General features: G+C 43.2%; 1 protein-coding gene across 1 annotated transcript in view; it reads right to left on the bottom strand.

Annotated features, from left to right (window-relative positions):
* The window catches only part of AR (androgen receptor), a 166,864-nt gene extending 149,741 nt beyond the window's left edge, over positions 1 to 17,123 (bottom strand). The window contains exon 1 of the mRNA XM_004595204.2: positions 14,853 to 17,123. Within this exon, the coding sequence (XP_004595261.2) occupies positions 14,853 to 16,396 (1,544 nt within the window). The 5' untranslated portion in view covers positions 16,397 to 17,123. The remainder of the gene's footprint in view (positions 1 to 14,852) is intronic.
* Positions 17,124 to 18,997: the final 1,874 nt, after the last annotated feature.

Consider the following 18,997-nt stretch of genomic DNA (forward strand, 5'->3'; position numbering starts at 1 on the left):
GACTCAGCTAGGAGTTCCAGCATCTGCACTAAACACAGTTTCCCTGAGACTCAGTCTCTTCTCAAATACCTTCAGTGACAATGAATATATTGCTTATGACACCCTGCTAATATACAGGTAGGATGGGAAATACAAGAAGAAAGGCTATAGCAAACATCTAAATTGCTAAATTAGTTTATTTACTGTGCATGACAGTAGTGCCAGGGTAGCACTCTACTAAATTCAAGAAAAACTTCACGAACTGGAGGCAAAGAGAGGGTAAGTTATTTACCCGAGGTCACAGAACTGGTAAACTGCTACTCTAACGCAGAAAGTCAGATGAGATCTGGTTACAGGACAATCTAAATGCATATTTTTTTTCTGTCCCTCATCTCTGAAGAGTAAGGAGGATTCTTAAGATTTGCTAGATCTTCAAACTGGCATGATGGTAAAAATCAGTGCCTTTGAGAACCAAGCACATAACTTAAGTGAATACAGCAAACCATCGATGTCCCTTCATAGAGGAGCAATCGATTTTCACCTCCAATTGGCCACTGCCAGTCAATAATGAAGGCCCACAGAAACCAGATCTCCATTCCCCTAAAATGGAAATCTGAATAATCATAGAAAATACTTATAAGTAAGTAAATACACACACACACACACACAGAGAGAGAGAGAGAGAGAGAGAGAGAGAGTGCGCGCACTGTGCAGGTTCAGGCAAATGTCATTAGTTCATGTTGAAATTTTTTTAAGATTTATTTTATTCATTGGAAAGGCAGATAAACAGAGAGGAAGAGAGACAGAGAGGTAGATTTTCCATCTGATGAGTCACTCCCCAAGCAGCCGCAACAGCTAGAGCTGATCCAGTCCGAAGCCAGGAACCAGGAGCTTCTTCCAGGTCTCCCACATGATTGCAAGGTCCTAAGGCTTTGGGATGTCCTTGACTGCTTTCTGAGGCCACAAGCAGGGAGCTAGATGGGAAGTGGGGCTGCCAGGATTAGAACTGGTGCCCATATGGAATCCTGGCAATTCAAGCTGAGGACTCTGGCTGCTAGGCTATTGTGCTGGGCCCTCGTGTTGATTTTTTTGATGTGGGATAACACCATCGTGATAATATTTGTCCCTTTCTAATCCTTCTTCATTGATTTTGCCATTTGTAGTATTATAGAAAAAAAAACCTGACTTCTTTACTCCGTGGCAATCATTCATAAATACTGAGACAAAAGTCATGTCTTCTGTAATCTGCTGCCTTTACTATACGTAACTCAAGCTCTTTCATGCTTTATGAGAAGGACAATTCCATAAATACTGGGGATGAACAGCACAGTGCAAACATATTTTAATCCGAAGTTAACAAAAACAGGCAATCAGCTGTCTTATTCTGAACTTCATGTTTCTATGAATGTAACTTACGGCACATTGGTTGTTTTCGTGGACACTTAATACATCGCTTAAAAGAAATAATTATGGTATACCTACTAGGGATCCTATTTTATACCTGAAAAGAAAAGGTTGTTTATATGGATATTTAGAAGAACAGATCAGACATGCACACAATTATAGCTTAAGAGACTAAGTATTATATGGGGAAGGAAAAAATGGAAAAGGTATTAAGCATTGATTTCTGTTAATCTGCTTCTCACAAAATGTTATGCACCAGAGATTTCTACCCTTGGTGTGTAGATGAGGAAACTGAAGCCAACACTCCTTCAATCATATCTGGTCACAGAAACAACATTTGTCTTAGGGCTGGCAAATAAGAACATTCGTCTTGTAGGAGGCTGCATTTGAGCTAAGCTTAGAAGAACAGATAGTATTGAAATTAGGGTAGCCTTCAAGGCCAAAAGGATAATAGAAAAAATAAATTCAAGGAATAAAAGAGTGAGGGTGGCTTAAAGTGACAAGAACTGGACATGTCTGACTGGGATTTAAAAATCTTGCAAGGGCATTTGGGGAATCTAAGCTGAAAAACATGCCAGAGTATGAAAAATAAACATAAAATGTTCAAGTGTTTTGAGATTTTAATGTATACGCAAATGTAGAGGAACTGAACGTTTAATTGCGTACTACATAGCGGCTCAGAAAAGCCACTCTGATAAACACTGAAAATATGGAGAGATGAGTAAATCCGACTTGGCGCTAGTACTGAAGGAGCTCATAGACTAACAGATGTTGAAAGCAGAGTAATGATAAGATTGGACTCAATACTGGGATGGTCTGGGGGGATGACTGCAATATGCTTTGCAGAGTAGCAGAAAGAGCTGGAGAGTGGATATGGAGTCATAACTCTAATTCAGGTAAGAAATAATGAAGATCAGACCTCAGGTAAAGGAAGAGCTGAGAAGGTTTCAGGACACACCACATTCCTCCATCAACTTCATTCCCACAGGCTCCAGTTTGCCTTTTCCAGACACTGTGGGATCATCTCTGATGGGGAAATCCAAAGCTGGAGGGGTAGAGACAGCCTTCAGGAAGAGCTTAATTTACTCAATTCCACATTTAACCTGGCATAGTTTGAGCCAATCTAGCACCCCAAGGAGATCCAGCAAGTGTCCAAAGCAAGCAGTGAACCATCTGAAAATATGAGCATGGTTGCAATTTTTGGTTTATTAATAGACGTTGATTACAGAAATGTACCAGTCTTGTTTTAATTTAAAAAGCTGTTCATTTTGCAGATGAAAAATTGGGAATGCCAACAAGCTATAGATTTGCTAGCCTTGGTTTTTAAACAAAAATGGTGAGAGGGAAAGTTGAGCAGAATAAACAGACTCAAAACAGTTTTAGAAGCTTTTCTGCAACCAGACATCTAACATCTAGTGTTTTCATCATGATGTTGCTATCAACTCTTAGCTTACACAATCTCCTCAGGACAATACTTCAGAGAAGTGGCTCAAAAGACAAATTCTGAAAGATGCTTTCTTTTAAACACTCCCAATTTTCAACAGAAGCTCCCAAGTAGTTGCCATTTGTGTAAGTGGCAAGATTGCACTTTATTTAACAGAAACCTGGAGAGGAGGCGACTTTCACAGTAGCCTATTTCCATTCCACGGGAACAAAAATATTATTCTATAACCTTGAATGATACTTGATTTTCTTTGGGAATCCATACAATCCATTTGTGCCTACTGCTATTGAAGGTATCAACTTTCTAATACCAGTTACTTCCCCTTCTTATTTACTGTTAGTCCAATATACTGTCTTTTTTTTTTTTTCTTGACATTTGGTTTCTTTTAGTCAAGTGTCTGGGAGGATACAGGCTCTGCTCACTCCTAATTATCTGTCCAACTTCCTGATCGCTATAGCTATTTAAAGGGGTTAGGAGCATGGGCAGGCCTATAAAGAAGGAATGGACTGAGACAAGTCAATTTAAACAGAAAGTCAGACTGATAGAGCGGAAACAGGTCTGGCACTATGGAGTCGCAAACGTAAATGCTAGTCAGTTACTTACTCTCTATATGACCTTGCATAAGTACCTTTCCTTCTAAGAGCCCTTAAGAGAAACTGGTTCATGTTAAGGAGAAGAGTTGCTCAGTGTGTCAGATTCAGGCAGGCAGTAGTGTTAGCAGTATTTCTTCCCATATGTGTAATGGAAAAAAAAACCGAAGTTGTGGAGCTGGACCGCCTAGATTCCACACAGGCTCATCCACTTACTTGTCCTATTATGTTGGGCATGTTACTTAATTGTTCTGTGTGTGTTTCTTTATCTGTGACATAGCAATTATAATAGCACCTATTTCATGGAATCACCTTGATAATGAAATGAACTAAAGCATATAAATTACATAAAAACATTCCCTGGCCCCCAAGATGGTTATTCCCTTTTCTTACCTTCATGTAGTCCTATCGAAGGACACATTGCATGATCTAAGTAGATAGCAGGCTCTGAGTTTTTCAGACATTGCGAAATCTTCAGGTCCTCAGCAGTGGTTACTATCTGGAGTCCTGCTTTTTAATCTATAATCACGAGTTATCAACTTTTCATTATCTCTTTGCCCCAGGCCACTCATCTATTTGGTGAGGATCACTGCATAATGAAGTCACTTCAGGCAACAGTATTTTGGAAAGCAGTTAGAATGCTGCGTACACCAGTTCTGATGCTTCCTACTTGTATAGCTTATGGTTTGGCATGCCATTTGACCTTTCTGGGTCTTATACTCTAGGTTAATACAGCAATTACATTGAGAGGAAACAATCAACAAAGTGAAAATGCAACTGACAAATGAGAGAAAATGTCTCCAACTATTCAGTTGACAAAGAATTAATATCCAGCATATTTAAGGAATTAAAGGTATTCAACAACAAGAAAACAAATCATCCAGGTAAGAAATGAGTAAAGGATTTGAACTGATATTTCTAAGAAGAACTACAGCTGCCAATAAATACGTGAAAAAATGTTAATAACAGTAGCGACCAGGGAAATGCAAATAAAAATTAATATGTAATAATACCATATCACTTCAGTTTGAATGAGTGAGGGCAAAAAGTAGATGTTAACCTACCACTTACAGCCAATGTCAGAATGCTGAGTTTGAATTCCAGCTATTCCATTTCTTACCCAGCTTCCTGTACCCAGGAAAATAACAGAATATGGTCTATGTACTTGGGCCTCTGTCACCCATATGGGAGACCTAGATGGAGTTCCTGGATCCTGGCTTTGGTCTCTCTCTCTCCTGGATCCTGGCTTTGGTCTCTCTCTCTCTCTCTCTCTCTCTCTCTCTCTGTCTCTCTCTCTGTCGCTCTCACACACTCACATACACACATACATAAAGAGACAAATCATTTTAAAAAGACAAAATAATGAGTGGAAAAAACAGATTCATCATACACTCTTAGTAGGAATACTAAATCATTAGTACAGTCATTATTAAGAACTATATGGAGCTTCCTCAAAAAACCAGAGCCAGATCTACCACATGATCCAGCCATTCTACCTCCGCATATATATTTGAAGGAAATTAAATCAGAATCTGAAACAGAGTGCACCCAGTCCTCCAAACCATTGTCAAGAGAGGGAATCATTCTAGGGTTACATGCAAAGATTAATGAAAAAAGCAGATGCTGTGAATATATGCCGTGGAATATTATTCAGTCATAAAAAGTGAATGTGTGGCATTTGCTGTAAAATCAGTGGAACTGGAGAACATTGTATTAATTGAAACAAGCCAGACACAGAAATACTAATAACACATGTTCTTTCTCATATAGAAAAGCCTAAAAGTGGAGTAGAGCTGAATTTATATTACACACTAAGTGGGGGATGGGAAGGGGGAATACAGGGAAGTTGGAGAAGGGGCACCAAAACACAGTTAAAAGTAATTACTTGGGGTGTTTCACAGCACAGCACATGGTATGCACCGTATAAAGAAATGAGGAGCTGGTCAGCTCCAAACACAAACAGTGTGCTTCCATTTGCCTCCTAAATGCCTTCAAGAGCCGTGGCTATGCCAAGTTCAAACTGAGCCAGGAACTCAAATCCAGGTTTGTCATTCGCACTTAGGTAGCAGGGGCCCAACTACTTGAGTTCCCAAGGTGTAAAGTAGTCGGAGGTTGGAATCAACAGAATCAGATCTTGAATTGAGACACTCCAATGTGGGACACGGGCTTTTGAAAGGGCATCTTAACCACTAGGCCAAGTGCTTGCCCCAGGTTCCTGCTCTAATAAAAGCTCAGAAGCTTGTTAATGTCTTCTTACTGTATTTTTCAGGAAGAGATTATTTCAGTGTGTGGTTCAGTAAAAACATAATAACATTTTAGCTTGACTGGCGCAGCAAGCAATTTAGGTAATTTTCTACTTTTTGATTCGCTCTTTAGACTAATTACCTGATTTAAGGCTTGGGAGGGAAAGGAAAAAACTCACTACTCACCAAAGAAGGCCTCAAAAATAAAATCCCACTGAAAATGAAATTACTGAATTGAAATCCAAGAGAACTAAGTTTGTATCTTAATGCTATTGCCAGCTGCTTTCACTTTGCACAAGTTTTACACTTCTCTAGACCTCAACATAGAGGGAGGAAAGAGCTCCCACTTCCTGGGCAGCCTCTCGGGTCCATTTGAATGCCTTGACAAGCAGGAAAATGCAGGGGATTGTGTGAAAGCTGAAGAAAAGGCGTCCATATGCTCATCAGATTCCTTCACACTTTGTGTCCAAAATGAAGCTCTTGATTCCTACCTCATCTATTGCGCTCTATGTACCTACTTTATACACAATATTTACCATCTCAGCAAATGGGGATCTCATGTTTGCACCTGTTCAGACCCAACATCTGGTTTTTTTTTTTTTCCACAAAGTTTAACCCGTCAGTTAATGCTATTGGCTCTATCATTAAAACACATGTAGAACCCAGTCACTTCTTACTTCCTCCACTACCCCTGAGGCATCATCAACAGTCTGCTATATCACTGCAGCACCCTCATTATTATGTTTCCCTGTTGCTCCCGTAGTTTCTTCAAACAGAAAATTAAAAAAAAAAACAAGTGTATAACATACCAAAGAGTAGTAGATGTTATACAAATCTTGCTAAATATAGGTCAGATTATATTATTGTGCTCCAACCTTCCAATGTGCTCTCTCAATCCTAAGGAAAATTTCTAATGCTCTTCCTTAACTGCGATCCCATCAGTCTCCACTTACTCACTCCTTCTTGCCCTACGTCACACAAAGTGTGCACCTGTCTCAGGCCCTTTGTGGTTTTCTCTGTCTGGAATATTTTACCCCAGATAGCCATATGGCTCGTGTTCTCATTTCCTTTGCATTTCTGCACAACTGTCATCTTCTCAGTGAGAATTTCCCTCATAGACAAATATAAAACAGCCCCTTCAATCATCAGCCTCCACCCCTTACACTCCGCCAAAGGATTCTTCATGATACTCATCACCCACAGACGCATTCTACATGTCTCCCTTCACCAAACTGCTAGTGCAAGAAACGATTTTCTTCTGCCTTTGCATTTTCATATTTCAGTTCCCTTTATAGAATTTGGCATGCTTCACAAAATGGTTGCTGAACCTATGGCAAGGTCACTGGCATTCAGAACCCCCAGATACACAATCTATGAGACTGAGTGAGTAGGTAAGAGACAGAAACCCTAAGAGCTTCTCTAACTTCCACCACTGAGACAAGTTGTGATTTCTTTGCCTCTCTAAATTTCACTTTATCTACTTCTGAAGTAGCAAAAATGGGAATAAAAGCAAAGACGCAATGTGCAGAAGAAAGAGTAAGACTGAAATTCCAGCTCTGCTACTTTGAAAATGTTTGACTATTGGCAGCACTATAATGCCATGAATAATAAAATACTCTAAGTCTCGGAGATTTATCGAAAATGGAAATGATAACACAATGAAACACTGGAATTCGGAGTTGTTATGGACATTGTAGTGCTTTATCAGGATATATTCCTCGGTCTGCATGCAGAAAAAGGTGTCAAGGAATCAAAATATTGCTAAAATCTGTTTCACCTTCAGGAGAAAAAAATCCCAGATGAAACAGCAAGTATCACAGTAGCTTATTTACTATCTTGTGCTAAACAGTTCTGTTTCAAGCTGCCTTGTGATAGAGCCTTGGCTGTGCACTGAAATCCTCAGAAGCTTATCACACCCAGAGAAATTTTGCCACGGGATGGTTCTAGTCCCTCTAGTGGTCAGACAGTGGGACTAGACTTCCACAAGCAAGGAACTTTATCAACCTGCAGAGAACCAGACCTATGATTAAGAAGTGGGCTATTTCAAAAAGCTGAGTTATCTAACTCAGCAGAGCTTTCAGAAGAATGTCACATCTTCCCTATTCCTATAATTAGTGTGTAATTATCACCTCCCTCCCTTAATCAACACACTCAGATACCATTTATAAATGAAACCTCAAAACAAGTCACCAGTATCAAAATAAGGGAATAGAGGCAGACACAGCTAATATTGCAGACTATTTTAGCTTACATTGGGCACTTTCTTTTTGAATATCCTTACCATATAGCCCAGCATCTCTTTACACAGGCATCTTAGTGCAGCCTTTCATTTCTTAAATTGCTATAAGCTGCTTGAAAGCAATGATCGCAAAATTCTTCCTGAATTGCATTCCATTTCTCCTAACTCATGTCTTCCACACATGTAGGGCACATAGCTGGTGCTTAATGAGAAACTGTTGATTGATAGCTTCTTTTAAAGAAAAAGATTACTTTAATAAGGTAATTGCTAAAGCCAACCATTAGGTCATCGTTTGGCTTTTTCAGGGGGAGAGGGGGCCATAGTTCACCTATCCTTTGCCATGACACTACAAGCGTAATTGATTACTTGATCAGCTTTTGCCTGGAGAGCTAAAGCCGAAATTTATCCTCGGACAGGTCAATTTTATCTTTGTTTCATGGCTATGGAGTTCATCTCAACAACAAAAAAAAAAGCCCAAATTATATGCTAGATGCACCATTCCACCATCTAGAAATACATACCAGAAATACTGGAGTCCTTTACTTTGTTCAAAGAACATATAAAACCATAAAATTATGAATTCAGCTGTGTGTATAAACCTAAACATCTGCCAAACTGAACAAATGATTTCTGTGGCCTAGTTTGGATTTGCTACGTTTTTGTATTTTTTTTACATAGATGGGATTATTATTTCTCACTCCTTAGAAATAATTCCCCAGCCAATTTCTTACTAGGCATCTTTCCTGCTATTCTCCAAAGAGCTGGAAATTCAGAAACATTTTCCTATGCATCCTGGGATTGGGGGGACATTACCAGTTCCAATTCACAGCTAAGTATAACTATGAAACCTGCCCCTATGCTGTCCTCATGCACAATGAAAAGAGGTCTACTTTAACTTTCTGGAACAGGAACTTTTGCTCCTTAAGGCACAGAAGGATTCCAATCTCAGGTACTTTCATTAAGGCTGTCAATTATAATATTGATATAAAATTATATCATTATATAATGAAAATGATCAGTTAGTAAAGAAAATCATGAAAGACATTCCATTTATAATAGCATAAACTACTTAAACTACATTTAACAAAACTATGAAACTCAAACTCTGAAAACCACAACATGCTTAAAAAAATTAGTAAAGAGGGTATAACAAATGAGCCAAGGATATGAGTGGACCTTTATGTAAAGAAGATTTATAAACAGCCCATCAGCTACTCACATGAAAAGATGCTGAATGTTAACAAGCATTAGGGAAATACCAAGCAAAACAACACTAAGATTTTTTTTTTTCTAAAAAAGTTACTAATAAGTGTTGGCCCAGATGTGCAGATAATGGAAACCTCACACATTCCTGGAAGGACTCTAAAATCTTATAACCACTTTCAAAATCAATTTGGCAGCTCCTGAAAAATTAAACACATGTGACTGAGAAATTTCACTCCTAGGTATGAACTCAAAAAGAATGAAACCTATTCCCAGAAAAAGGTGTATAAACATTCACAGCAGTACTATTTAAGATGGAAATACCACAAATGCTCATCAACTGCTGAATGGGTAGATAGAATATGGTATGCCCACATCCACACAATGGAATACAATTCAACTATAAAAGCAATGAAACATTGTCATGAGTGCTGAAAGCTGTGTTTCATGTGAAAGAAACTAGTCACAAAAGATCCCATATTGCCATAATTCAATGTACATGGAATGTTAGAACAACCAAATCCATAGTGACAGAAGGTAGATCAATGGTCATTCACAGACTGTGGAAGCGTTGGGGACTGAATCACAAAAGCTGCAGAGATTAATTTGGGAGTGATCAAAATGTTCTAAAAGTTGTTAACACAGTTCATTGCAATGACTGCATATCTTCTCTATACTAGAAATGACTGGGCTGTACTTTCAAATGTGCAAGTTATATAGATTGTAAATTATGTCTCAATAAAGCTATTTTTAAAACCTCAACTACAATGTGGTCAAAACTGATAGCATCCTTAGGTGATAAACAACTTCAGTGGCATAAGATGATCTAGATTAGTCACCCACAATCATGGTTGTGCCCTGCAGCATTGGCAGCAGGATTCAGTGCCAGAGTAGCCCTTGCTGACCAGCAATCTAAAATATTATCTGAAAACTACTGGGAAGCTTCAGGAAGAAAAAGCTCCAAGTTCTTCTGTGGAAGAGGTCTTTCCCTGTGGTAAACAAACATTGTGCATTTTCTCTACTCCCTCAACTAGCACAGAGATGTGCCCTCCTGGCCTACTCAAAATAATATGAGTACTAATAGCTACACTTGAAAAAGATAGACTTTTTCTTTGAAAACACTGTTACATAAATATGATATTTCGAAACTCCCTTTACTATGACGTAAAGGACATTAATGTGGTAATTTGGCCAGAACTTCACAAGTAATTTGTTTTAGATAAGCTTTTTTCTTTTCTTTAGGATAAAGATAACTTACTTTTGCATGAGGAAGTAGGAGATACAGGCATTTATCGAATCTTTTTCATTGTTTTCAAATGATTCATTTACACGTAGCCTGAGCAGAGGCACTCATTCTTCTGTACATACCCTCACATGATTAGATACCATCTGTGATGAAACCGGCTGAGGTCTGACAGAGCTGTATGGAAAGGTGAAAGGTTAAGGTTTTCCCGGCCTCCCAGAGAAGGTTAGCAACAGGGCCAGAAGACACAAAGACAGAACAATCCCCCAACACACAGAGACAGACAGAAATTGAGGAAATATTTCACTCAATCTCTGGTCCTGCAGTCATCTAGTTTATCTCCTCCAGCAACTATTGAACCAAGCTCTAACCTCCAGGTAAAAAGACCTGGCTATTCATTTTACAATCCTCTCAGGTCACCTAGTTTCAAGAAAGGTGCTGGGGTTCAGCTGATCTGTTACTCTTCAGTTACTCTCCAGTTTGTTTTTTTTTTTTTTTAAAGAAACTCTTGAGGAGCATGCCACAGGTGTAATGAGAAAAGCATCCTGAAAAGTAGAAAAGAAGAGTCTATATTTCAAATGTCCAACGCATGAAAAGAGTAGAATCAAAGAAAATCAAGGACAGACACCATTTGAGGAAGCTACAGACAGACAAAATGGTGAAGGTGGGGATGGTAGGGGATCGGGTGGGGTAGGTACTTTCCCTCTCAGACCAACCTCACAAAACCTGATTTTTATTATGCAGAATCATGACTTCAGATTTGGTTTTCAAGTAAGCCCCTTGCTTTATGAACCCCAGCTTGCATTCTTTTCCCTGCTTGAGCAGGGTTCTGCAGGCAGCTGATTCTCTTCATCTCACCATCAATAATAATAACAACAAAACTGTCCTCATGTCTGTTTTCAACTCACATCATCCCACAAACAGCACAATATATGTATGAGTCAGCAAACTATGGCATTCTTTGTTTTATATGTCTGTATGTATACCAGATGAGAAAGTTGCTACAGGGAGGAAAACTATTCAACAAAGAAAATTAAATGCTCCAGCAAATTCAATATATTACTTCGAAATTTACAACTCAAAGAGTGGAAGTCTGATGAGGCAAAATTAGCACTGAAAAGAAAGCACCCCAAAGTGACCCTATAACTAAAAGGCTGTAAGCTTCTTAGAAAATATCTCACATGGGATGTTAACCTTTGGCTGAGCAGAGGTAGATGTTTTGTGGATAAGGACAGAGACTTTCCTATCTATGCTGCAGATTCTAAAGGGGGTGCTCTCTCCTGTAGCCGTAGAGTTTTAAAACTCTGATTACTAGAATCCAGACATGGTTCCCCAAGATTTTTACTGATTATGGAGAAAGGATACTGCTTTCCAGCACACCAAATGTCAAAACCCACGGATCTGTCTGCCTTGGTCTCAAAGCAAGATTTTGCTTTACAAAACAGAAAGAACTGCTCAATGGGAGAAAGTGATAAAAAAAAAAAGCTGCTTAATAATAGGAAAGAAAAAAGGAGATAAACTAATGAATAAAATGCCTTAATTAAAAACCAGGATGTGTCACTCTCAAAACACCACTAAAATACTACCTGTTATGGAGATCAGCACCATCTATCAAGAGAGTGTTCTTTTTGCATTTGGATGATTTCTCCAAACCTCGACTATAATTCCTGTATGGGTTTCCTTGGGCCTCAGCTCCCAAGAACAAATGTTAGCCATATTGTGTTGCTTATGGACTCTACTCTGTCAAGCTGGCTAGTGGACACCGAACAAAATCATAGTCTCGTTTGCTCTCTGAGAGCAGGTAGAGCCAGAAAATAGCATCAGGTTTGTACACAAGTCCCCTCACTTTTTTTGTTTTATTATATCTCCTGTTCAAACCACATGCTGCAGTTAAAGAAAACAAAAGCACCACCTTCAGCTACAGTTCCTGTCTAGACAAAAACACTGTAAGCATATGAGAGCAGAGTTGCAGAAGTTCCTAGAGGCAAAAATCAAAAGCCTTCTGCACAAGTAACCAAGGTCAAAGAAGGCACACAACCACTATAAACAAGGAATCCAACAGGTTATTCAAATGATCCAAAGCTTGGAGATTGACTTTTTTCACCTCAGAGTTGCCACAGAAGGCATGCCGTGCATGTGGAAGGGTGGGGCTCTAAACCAGGCTGGAAAAAGGCCCTTGTCTTTCAGCAACTTGGGACCCTTCAAAGTGAGGGAAGGAAAAAGAAAAGCATATCAGCTTTTAGATTGGGATTGATCACATTCTATCAAAATTGATTAATTCTCAGTACAGTGACTTCAAGATTCTTCTGGATTTTAGGAATAGAAATTGTCAACACACTGGAGTCCTCATAGCTACTGGTGCACTCACAAACAAGGGAAGCTGAACTAACCTTGTGCTTTTTTGAGCAGTGTTAAACTCCCAGTAACTTCTAAAGATTGTCGAGGAGGCACTGAGGTGTGGTGTCCTCATGATGGAGAAGATTTCCAATTGTGATGTGGCTTAAGCATCAGCAAGATCATTGCATACCTCATGGAAAGAACTTTTTGTTCTCTACAAGCCACTGGTTCAAAATCTTAGTTGTGTCTTCAAAGATACATATCCCTTAAAAATATTTGTGTTTATTAGTTTCCTTACTAAATAAGTATAAACTGCTGTGGGAGGGGTGTGTGGAAGAGAAAAGATTCTAGAAACTGGGTTTAGCATCACTGTAGGTCAAAAAACATCTCAGACCTTTCCTCAACCCAGAAAAACTTCCAGTACAAGAAGGACTCCACTCTACTGACAGCCCTAGCAACACACACACACACACTTACTTACATACATAAAATAACCCTACCAAGTCAGTCAGTTGTCATAAATTGAGGAAAACGTCTAATCACACAGTACAGCCCCATGGCAAAATTAACCACACAAAAGTAACTTGGAAGGACTGATGGTATCAAATGAAGGTTTTGAAAATCCTGTAAGCCAAATCTCAGAAACCTTATAGGATGTGAAACCCAATCAGAAGCTGTTTCTTCAACAATGCAGAAAATACTATTGTCTGAAATCCTATCGTCTTTTATTAACCCACACTTTGCTAGCAATCTTCCAAGAACGGATACACCAATGAGAAGAAATAAATTGGCAAGAATTCAGTCATCAAACAAATATGCTACAATTGATGTATAAACTTTAGAGAAGTCAAGGATAAAAGAAAATAATTATAGCAACACAGACTAAGACACAAGTGTACAGGAGATAGGAGTTCCTGGCTGATCTGAGGAGTTAATTCCATGGTCAATATTCCCTTCCCCATCAGATAAGCTAATAGCTTAATTTACTGGGGGGAAAAAAAAACCTTCAGCATGGTCTCCAAGAAGCTCAACACGTGCAGTGAGGAAGAATTTTTAATAAGCAAAATGAAATTGCCTGCCACTTTTCCCATGTCCTAATTAAAACTCTGGGGCAAGATTATGGCTCACAGGTCACTAAGACTTCTTATGCAATCTGTTAAAGCTAACAGCTCCTGTATTTAAACGCAAACACATTATTAAAATGAAGGCACGTAATGAAGAGCGGCAGGGTCCTCCCTCAGTGCAGCTTTAGGAGCACACTGGAAAAGCAGGAAATGCTTCACAATTTCCCTCCCCCGCCCCGTAAGATTTTTGCAAATCAGACTTCTGCTGGGTTAAATTATTCCTTAGAAGAACATTCTATTTTCTGCAACTATTTTTCTCTGTTTGATCCTCAGAGATATTGGAAAGAGACAATCAACCTAAGCAACTATTTTGAAAGCAATCAATGCTGAGAAACCTTGCCCAGTCTTTACTGAGAAAGCTGTCCTGCCTGTAAACATGCCTAATTCTCTCCCTCCACTTCCAACGCTAGCGCAAATCCCCAGCTGCTTCCAGGAAAGGAAGTTTGCCCCTTCACACAGGAGTCCTTATCACCCAGACACCACCAAAGTTTCCTAATGCGGTGTTGGGATATTTTATTTTAACTTCTTGGAGTATGGGAACTGAGGAACGCTCGGGTCAATTGTTTACTTCAGATATGCAGACACTGACCACAGTCTGGAAGATAAATAATAATGAACCCTTAGAGGAGAAACTGACCATATTTCTGATCCAAGCGCTCCAATATTCGGGAAGAGCCAAGTGCGGGGTTTAAGGGCTTTATCCCCAAAGCGGCCAGTGCTAAGTTCGAATTCCCTCAGGATCTAGAGTCCTAGGAGGTCCCGCGAGTTTTATAGGTGACTTGGGGAAGTTTTCGAGGAATCTGAAAGGGCATGAACCAGAAGCCAAGGTGCGCAAAACCGGGATCCAGGTCACTCTAGCTGAAATAAGGCATACTAGGAGTCCCAGGAGGGCTCCCGATTCAGGGCAAACTTTGCTACGGAAGGAACCCTGCTGAGTTCCTCCAGGGCTAGTAGGGAGAGTGCGCGCGCGGGGAGGAGCAAGACACCGTAACGTAAGTGACTGCGCCCTGGGCCGAAAGGCGACCCTTCTCATAGGGAAAACTTACCGCATGTCGCTGTAAGGTCCTGAATAGTTCTCCATCCAGGGTCCCATCTCATTTTTGACGCAGTTGGTACTGGGATAGGGTGGTCTGCTCACTATGCCGCCCGGATACCACACTTCGGGTGCCGGGAACTCTCCTTCCTGGCCCGCCATCCCCTGGGGTGGCCGATTGTAGCCATAGGGAGCCATGGCCCCTGCCTCGCCACTGGGGCCACTGCCGCTGCCCCCGCCACAGGGCCCGTACAACTGGCCTTCTTCGGAAGTGAAGAGATTGTGCCAGGAAGAGGAAGCGGAGGTTGAGGGCGAGCCGGAGCTGGGTCCGGGTGCACCCGTGCCGTGCAGGCTTGCCAGGTCCCCATAGCGGCATTGCGCCGCGGCGGCCGCCCAGGCACTACCATAGTCCAGTGGGTTCTCCAGCTTGATGCGAGCGTGGGAATGAGAAGGTGGAGGAGGAGCAGCCTGCCCAGGCAGAGTCAGGGGAAAGTTGTAGTAGTCGCGAGTCTGGTATGCTGCCGCTTCGTCCAGAGTTCCGGACTTGTAGACAGACAAAGTGGACGGCATCTCAAGTGTGCTGGAGCTCAGAGCCTCGCCGCTAGCAGAGCAGCCTAGGCTCTCGCCCTCGAGTCCCTTGGAGGAGTAACCTCCCTTGAAGGGGCCATACCCAGCAGCCTCTTCAGGGCCCTTACCTGGGCCATCCTCTAGCAGGGAACCTTTGCATTCCACCAGCGGGAGGCAAGGAGTGGGACGCACCACGGGTGGCCCTCCCAGAAGCGGGGCATACATACAGTCTCCCCGAAGCTGTTCCCCAGAACTCAGATGCTCCAACGCTTCCACCCCCAAGCCCATGGACACTGACACTGCCTTACACAACTCTTTGGCGCTGTCAGAGATGGCAGAAGTGCCGCCTGGGTAACTGTCCCTGGACGAGGTGGAAGTCCCGGCGGCCTCTCTAGCTCTCGCGCTGCTACTGCCTTCGGACGCTGCGTCCTGCTGCTGGTGGTGGTGCGGCAGCGGATGAAGCAGTTGCAAGGTGCTGGCCTCGCTCAGGATGTCTTTAAGGTCAGCGGAGCAGCTGTTTAAGCCCGGGAAAGTGGGGCCCAGCAGAGACAACGTGGATGGGGCAGCTGAGTCATCCTGGTCCGGAGGTATTGGTGGCTGCGGCTGCAGCCCCTTGCCGGAGGCTGCAGCAGCTCCAGGCTCTGGGATGCAGCTGCTTTCGGGACGGCCCTCGGAGGCCGACTGCTGAAGTGAAGGCTGTGATCTCTCGTCCAGGGCCAGGTAGCCTGCGGGACCTCTGATCTGGGCTTGAGGGGAGCCATCCTCACCATGCTGCTGCTGCAGCTGCTGTGGGCTGGTCTCCGGCGCCTGCTGCTGCTGCTGCTGCTGCAAGCCGGCGCCTGGAGGTGCTGCACTCAAGGCGTCAGGGTGCCGGGGGTTCGGGTGCTGGATCACTTCGCACACGTTCTCAAACAGATTCTGAAAAGCTCCTCGATAGGGCCTGGACGGTGGCCGGGGGTAGATCCTCCCGAGCCCCATCTGCACCTCCATCCTTGAGCTTGGCTGAATCTTGCACCTAAATCCCTTACCCTGCCTCCTCTTCGCTCGTTCAGAAGAGTTCAACAGGCTGTGACGTGGTGATAGTTGCTGCAGCCAGCTGCCCACCTGCGTCCCTACCTGCAAGTTCACTTGCAGGACCAATCACGCAAAAAGCGCTCAGACAACCCCCAAAGTCTTGAGCAGCGGAAAACACGCTCTGGACACGGTCCTACGTTGCTAAGCTCAGTCTGTCCCTCAGTACTTTAACCATAGATTCAAAAATTGCCCATATCTTGTGAAGGGCAAAAGAGGAAACTCCTTTGCCTTTGAAATTCAGCGTCCCTGAAGCAGGTGCAAATAAGAATTTAGTTTTCAACTCCTTTCGTTTCGAGTTTGGCTTGATCTGGGGATACTGAAGCCCTGTCTTCTTATCTTCTGACCTCTGGCTCCGCGCTTGGGGTAGGGGGTGTCAAGAGGGGGTGGAGGGTGGGAGAAGGTGAGGGGCGCCCCGGAGCCCTCCTGGAGTGCCACTTAACTGACCAGGTCCTGTCTGAGGTGCTCAAGTCGCTTTCCAGTTACCGGACTCCCAACTCTTCTTTGCAACGTGCGACTAGCTAGCTCACCCTCTCTCCGCCAAAGGGAGTTTACCTCTCTGCAAGCTGGTTGGCAGCTCTAGACTGACAGAGGTTGAAGGGTAGAGGGTGGGGGTGCTGAAGGAGACCGGCCCGCCTAGGCAGCTGAAAAAGAGGAGACCCGGGAGTGGGAGTGGGGTGGGAGGGGATAGGAGGGACGGGGTGCAGGGGAGGAGGACAAAGGCAGCCGTCAGTCCTACCGGCACTCTCCTCTCTTCCTCCGAGTCTCTGAGCAGCTTTAAAAAAAAAAAAAACTTCACCACTGAAGAGGAAAAGGCAGAGCTGGGGCGGCGGCTTCGAAACCGCCGCGCTGCTAGAGGCGGTGGCGGCCGTGGGAGTTGGGCTGGGGCTGTCGCGGTGAGTCCCTTCGGCTCCAGTTGGGGCACAGAGCGGCAAAGCTCGGAGGTTTTCCCTCCGGCGTCGGCTCTGCCTCCCAGGAGTGCTCCGGACCCTCCGGCTCTCCCTGCGGACTAGCTACCCAAGCGCTCAGTGGTGGAAAGCAAACGCAACAGTTTGGAGTCAGGTTCCGCCCCCCCTGCCGGGCCGGCCTCCTTGCCTTCCCACCTCCTTTCTCCCTCCCCTCCCCTTCCCTCTTCTCCCCTCCCCTCCCGGCACGCGGCAGCTTTGGAGAAACAAGTGCTGGCGCTGCGCGAGTTAGCGCCGCACAAGCTCGCTTTCGTTCTGGAGAACTCCTCTGCTCGCGGACTATCTTCTTCTTTCAGCGCAAGGGTTCGGGCAGAAGCTTTAAAGGGCCGCCTTTTTTTTTTTTTTTTTTTGGAGGGCTGGGCTACCAGATCCCCGGAAGGCTTCAGCACTCGCCAGATTGGCTCCTAAAACCCAATCTCAAAACAGACGCTGGGGGGAGGAAGAGGGGAGAAGATAGAAGTAGCAGCTCCTTCCTAGTGGCTGCCAGGGATTCTTTTCAGGGCCTAAGAGGACTCCAGGAGGGGAGTAGCACCTATACAGTGAAGGATAAGCCTTGGCCAAGCCGAACTGCGTGTTAAGATCCCTGCCCAAGAGGGATTGGGCCGAGTGGCTGGGTGCCGTTTACCCTGGGAACCCAGGATCCAGAGAGCCTCTCAAGCTGCTTCTGCACCAGGAGTTCATACCTCTGTGCACTTCTCACCTCTCCTCACTTGCAAAATGAAAATCACTCACAGGAGCAGGCGAATACCCAAAGGCAAGAGATACTTGCCGTGTGCACAGAATTCTCAATTTTTTCCCGGACTTTACAAATGTTTGCTATATACCGTTACTTAGTTTTCCAAGTGTTCTTTCAATGCTTTAAGCTTTCCAACCACACTATCAAAGGAATAGAACCCTTGTAAAATCGACTTTTTTTTCATCTTGTTGGACAGCTTTGGAGAGTAATATGAAATACTGCAATTGCTGCTGTGCGGAGGACATCCCTAGCTCTGAGTACAGATGGAAAGGCAGGTGGGCCTAGCAGGGCAGAGTAAATGGATGGGTAGATTTCCTGGCTTTTCAGTTCCTTAGACTGGGCAGGGTCTCTCCAGGAGTCCTATGGACATATTCACCTGGGCTCTTTCACAGTTTTAAAGTTTCTAGTAAGACAAAAGGGTTAGTGGTCTGCACTACTAAACATCGTGCCATTTCCTTACCCTGACCAAAAAAAAAAAAAAAAGGTAACTCAAAAGCAGACAAACAAAAAACACTGTAAAGTTCAGGAAGTCATGCTTAGCTTTGTTTTCCACATAAACAAGCTGAAGCAGGACATAATTTGCTCTGTGCTCCACCCTGCTCAAACCTAAAGTAGTCTTCTATGTCACTGCTGTGGTAGCCAAATGAATCAATATCAGGGCACTTGGAGCCGGCTGTAAATGAACATTTCCAGAGGCCCAGGACCCTTTACCTGAGGTGTTTCTCCCAACCAGCTGAAAAATTATTATTTCCTGTTCAACAGTGGGCTTTCTACATATTAGCTGCTGAACTCTATTTAGCAGAACATTAAGCCTTCGAC

This window comes from Ochotona princeps, chromosome X, assembly GCF_030435755.1.
Source record: "Ochotona princeps isolate mOchPri1 chromosome X, mOchPri1.hap1, whole genome shotgun sequence".
NCBI lineage: Eukaryota > Metazoa > Chordata > Mammalia > Lagomorpha > Ochotonidae > Ochotona > Ochotona princeps.